This window comes from Lethenteron reissneri, chromosome 63, assembly GCF_015708825.2.
Source record: "Lethenteron reissneri isolate LAM-NWPU_2019-01 chromosome 63, ASM1570882v1, whole genome shotgun sequence".
NCBI classification, from domain to species: Eukaryota; Metazoa; Chordata; class Hyperoartia; order Petromyzontiformes; family Petromyzontidae; genus Lethenteron; species Lethenteron reissneri.
Window position 1 is genome coordinate 8,879,681 of NC_083841.1, and position 4,788 is coordinate 8,884,468.

General features: G+C 47.1%; 1 protein-coding gene across 1 annotated transcript; it reads left to right on the forward strand.

Annotated features, from left to right (window-relative positions):
- The first annotated feature begins 795 nt into the window (after window positions 1-795).
- Window positions 796-1,779, forward strand: LOC133358835 (olfactory receptor 5AC2-like). Its single transcript, XM_061577282.1, has one exon. The coding sequence runs from the start codon at window positions 796-798 to the stop codon at window positions 1,777-1,779; it is 984 nt and encodes a 327-aa protein (XP_061433266.1).
- Window positions 1,780-4,788: the final 3,009 nt, after the last annotated feature.

Here is a 4,788-nt window from a genome sequence, read left to right on the forward strand (position 1 = left end):
GAGAGTACGTGGAGGGGAGTAGAGTGAGATTAGAAGGGAAGCGGTATGAGACTGCGTGGCAAAGAATCGAGTGAGGTTAGAGGGTAGAGGTAGTACAGTGCGTGGAGGAGAGTGTAGTGAAACGAGAAGAGGGGTAGGAACGAGTGATTCCATGGAGAATCTTTAAGATTGTGAAGGCGAAATTAAAGTTGACCTGGATTTGGATTGGAATGGGATGCCTAACTGTGGCATTTTTATTCATTATGAGGGATACGGGGTGGCCATAGATGGATGGAGATTGGGATGTGACGAAAACATGGATGAGGGATGGGAATTTGAGGATGAGGATCTCTCCAGCAGTGAGGGTAAGAAAAGGGCGGATTCTGGCGATAATGCCGTAGATTTACAGTTAAGAGATGTAGAAATAGAACTCCATAGTCTGGCAATACTCGTCGACAGCGTAATGTCGGAGTTGAGGGGATGCACGCCCAAACTTTAATCTTTGCTGAAATTGATATTTTTGCTGAAGAGGAACGCCTCATTTTTGGCAATGTTTTAGCTGGAGGATGTTCGAAGCGATCCAAGATGGGACCGCGTAAAGGCAGCACGTGAGAGTGCGAGGCACAATGCATCAAGTATGAGGAACAAAAAACAACAAACATTGCCTACTTAAAAGCCTACTTGCTGAACTGCGCCCATATTTCGACCAAGCTGATTGACACACGTTTAAACACTGTCCAGAAAAAATGTAACGTTCGTGACAAAAAGTACCCCACAAAATAACTGCTGTTTTCACTTGTTATTTCCAGCTCCCACATGGATACAAACTCCACGGAAATCTATCAGCCAGCACCCCCGGGGGTGTTTATCGTGATGGATCACTTCCAAGGTCACGAGGAAATAAAGCCCGTGGCTTTTGTGGCGCTCCTTGTGATTTACGCGGTGGCCGTGCTGGGGAACCTGCTGCTGTTCGTGTCCATCGCGCACGAGTCGCAGCTGCACAAGCCCATGTACATCTTCATCGCGAGCCTCTCGCTAAATAGCATGTGCGCGAGCACCATCACGCTGCCTCAGATCATGCACAACCTCCTGTCGTCTGGCTACATCTCCATCACCAACTGCATCGCACAGATGTTCTTCCTGCACGTGACCAGCATGAGCGAATGCTTTATCCTCACCTTCATGGCCGTGGACCGATTCTTTGCTATCTGCCACCCGCTGCGTTACAGCATGCTGATCACCTCCAGAAAGGCGATGCTTATGTGCATTTTCTCCGCAGTGATATCAGTCTTGTTGCTGGCAGGAGACCTGATTCTAATCAGCCGTCTCACGTTCTGCAGGCCAAGGATAATTGTGATGCCAAACTGTGACTGCTTATCGCTGAGTAATATTGGGTGCGAAGATATCACCATCAACATCATTTACAGCTCCATCATCACGGGGATCGGAAGCATCACATCTGTGTGCACCATTTTATACACGTACAGCCGCATCCTGTACGACTGTCAAAACTCCAGTCTGCGCAAAAGTCAGAAGAAGGCCATTTACACGTGCATCACTCACTTCTTCGTACTCTCCATCTTTTACGTATTCCTATTGTTCATGATTTTCCACCAGCGTCTGAAGCATCAGGAGGTGATTCCAGCCCTCATGCGCTCTGCATTCAGCTCCTTCTATTACATATTCCCCCCAGTCCTCAATCCCATTATTTATGGTCTGCGCATGGTGGAAATCCGACAAAGTTTGGCCAAAGTATTTCACGGGAATTCTGTCGCAGCTTTAAAACTGCAATCGTGTTAAGTGAAATAACACAGACATCGACGTGCACAGATATTTCCTGACGTGGGGTAAAGAAATTCCATGAATTTGAAAGGCTTTTAACTTCAGTTGAGTGGGCGTCAATGCGTAAGAAACTGACAACTCTTTCAGTTTTGTTTCCTTGACAAGTAAATTGCTTATTCACACAATGAGAAGCTTTAAACTAGATTGGTGGGAAGAATAGTGTGGACAGCAGGAAAGTGGGGAGGTAAATGGAGAGAGCATGCAAAGCAGTGCTGCTGTGCTGCTCGTGTAGGGGAGTGTGCACTTAGAAAAAAAGGTGTAGAGAGGCTGTAATCTTAACGAACCCAGCAAACATGCAACGTTGAGCCAACGTTAGAATGTGATTAGAACATTTGGACTAACGTTGGCCCAACGTTTGATGTTTAGTTGTTAAAGGTGACTTGTACCCCACAATCAAGTTTGTTGCGATATAGAGGGTGTTTTGCTCAGAGGTACAAGGTAATCTAAGATTCTCAACGCATGGATACAGGGGTGGTTTGAGGTTGCCTAGTGACTCGGTGAAGTCATCCATAATAGAGGGTTTTTTTGTTAGATATGAATGTGTCGTTACATCCGCCACCACCCGACACCGCCAATTAGTAACGTTTGTCATAGATACATTTGCATCCGGTAAATTTTGTGGGTTTACTATACAACACACCAGTATGCTGAACTAGGAACGAATTGGCATGTTTTGTCTACATAACAAACCTCATAAATTGGTGGTGTTGGGTGGTGGCGGGTTTAACGACACATTTACATTTATGCTATCTAACCCAAAAAAAACCTCTGTTATGGATAATATTGGTCGCGAAATCCTAACGTGTTAATCTGTGATGTCACACATGGTCGGGAATATTCTGGACGCCATCTTTGTAGAGGCACAGCACATGTGTTGTGGGTATGGGAAATGTAGTATATAAAAAAATACCACGCAAAAGTCAGTTTTAATAATGGTCACATGACAATAATTGAGAAATAATGTACAATTTCTCTCGCTTGCTTTGGATTGCATCATTGCAACCGTGGCTTACTTCGAGCTCATGACTCGGGCTGAAGAATCAGAGGAACGACAACGGGTAGGGCCAAACGCGAATGACCTATAACTACCAGCATTAAGGATTGTCAAGTTAAAATTGTTAAAAAGGCTTTATGGTCGACATTGAGTGAACTGCAGTTAAAAAAACTGTAGTATCGTAGGTCTCTTCTTCCTTCTTGCTCAAGGCTTGTGTGTGCGTGTGGGTGGCGTGCGTCGCACACACACTCAGTCGAAGACAAGGTAGTCGCAGGAGGCACCGTCCTCTCCTTTTATTGTTGTTGAGTTCACGCCACCAACTCCGCACCCCCCTCTCACGACCACGCTGCTGTACAGCCCAGCCTAGACATGACCCTGCCCGCGTTGCACAGACGGCGTCGACTGGGACAGCCAACTACTGTCCGGCCGCGCAATGCCCGGGCAAAGGCGGTCACGACGAAGGCGGCGACGACGACAGCGACGATGAGACGAGTCCGCAGCCTGGAGTTCTCGCTCTCTGCTGCTTATATTCCACTCAGCGTGGCTTGGCTCCGCCCTAGCCGCACCTCCCTTCTCGAACCCACCAGAGAGTTACAGGGGCTTCCCCACGAGGTCTACCGTGACCCTTGCTTCAGTTCCTCCGCCATGCCACCACACCTGTGTATATGTTCAATGGCGTGTGCGCTAAGTGGAAAAAACCCCAGGCAAGAAATCCAAAGCCACCTCCCCGTTGTTTTGTCCCAATGAAAGAGAGACCAGGAACCCCTCCTGGAGGGACACGAGGGATGCTACAAACCGTACTCCACAAAATCGAGTAATTGTCCCAATTTGATCGTTAACTTGGACAGCAAAGGGAACAGAACACATCACTCTGCTCTGGGTCCTTAACGAAAAGTTAAGCAGGATCATCGAGAGGATGGAAAGGCAAGAAGCCATAACGATGCCTCTCTAGGCTGCACTCGAGGAGCAGGGAGGGACTGAACAAAGTCCACAACGCCAAACTTAAGGAGCTATAAGAGGCATACAATAAGCTTGATGCAAAGAGCTGAGAGTGCCAACTGAAAGCCTATGGCCTCCTGAAGGAGGTAGAAGACAGCACTTCCCAGGGAGTTCTTACCTACATCTGGTTGTTGAACAAATACATTATAAGGTCGCACTCATTACACACAGCGTGCTTGCCACAAATGAACCACAATACCTTGCTGATCTCATTAAGGAACACAAACCATCATGCGAGCTCCGGTCATCCTCACAGCGGCTTTTGGCGAGTCATCGAACAAGGATGGTAACTGCATCGGGCGCTTTCAGATGTGCTTCTGCGACCGTCTGGAATGCTCTTCCTTCCATTATTAGGAAGCAACTAGAACTATGCATGTTGAAATCTAGATTGAAACCCCATTTCTTTCAAACTACTTTCTTTGTTTAGTTTGTTGTCCTCCCCCACACCTCCGATTAGCATGGTTAGCTACATACATTGCAAAATAAATTATACATGCATACAAAAACACCTGCCCTCTGCACCAAAGAACTCTGAAAACTCAGATCAGCAGCTGATTAAAGCAGACTGGATAAATTAGCCATATCGGGTGGGAAGATGGAAATTGCTGAATGGAAACAAACAGAGGATGGCAAGGATGTCAAATGACAAAGGCACACAAATTTTGAGGATCCGATACTTTATAGTCCCTGACCTCACCCCCCTAGCTGATGCTTACCTTGCTAGCTTGGGTCTCGAATTTAACCACCTCTCCCTTTTTCTCCTCAATGTACCCCCCCCCCCCACCCTTTATCGAACCACCCCTAAAAGACTTAAAATATAGCCCAGGAGCAACGGCTCCTTTCTGCTCTCACCCAGACGTATGGTAGGGCACGGTTAGTGGGCAACTATATTCGAAACATGTGGTGACGAGGAGACTGCGGTTCTTTGTGGAGTGCTCGGGATGTTCAAGGTATGGGGGATTTAGGGAGGACAT

Bases quoted from the DNA above. Each gene is read 5' to 3' on its own strand.
- LOC133358835 (XM_061577282.1), top strand. From the start codon at position 796: ATGGATACAAACTCCACGGAAATCTATCAGCCAGCACCCCCGGGGGTG.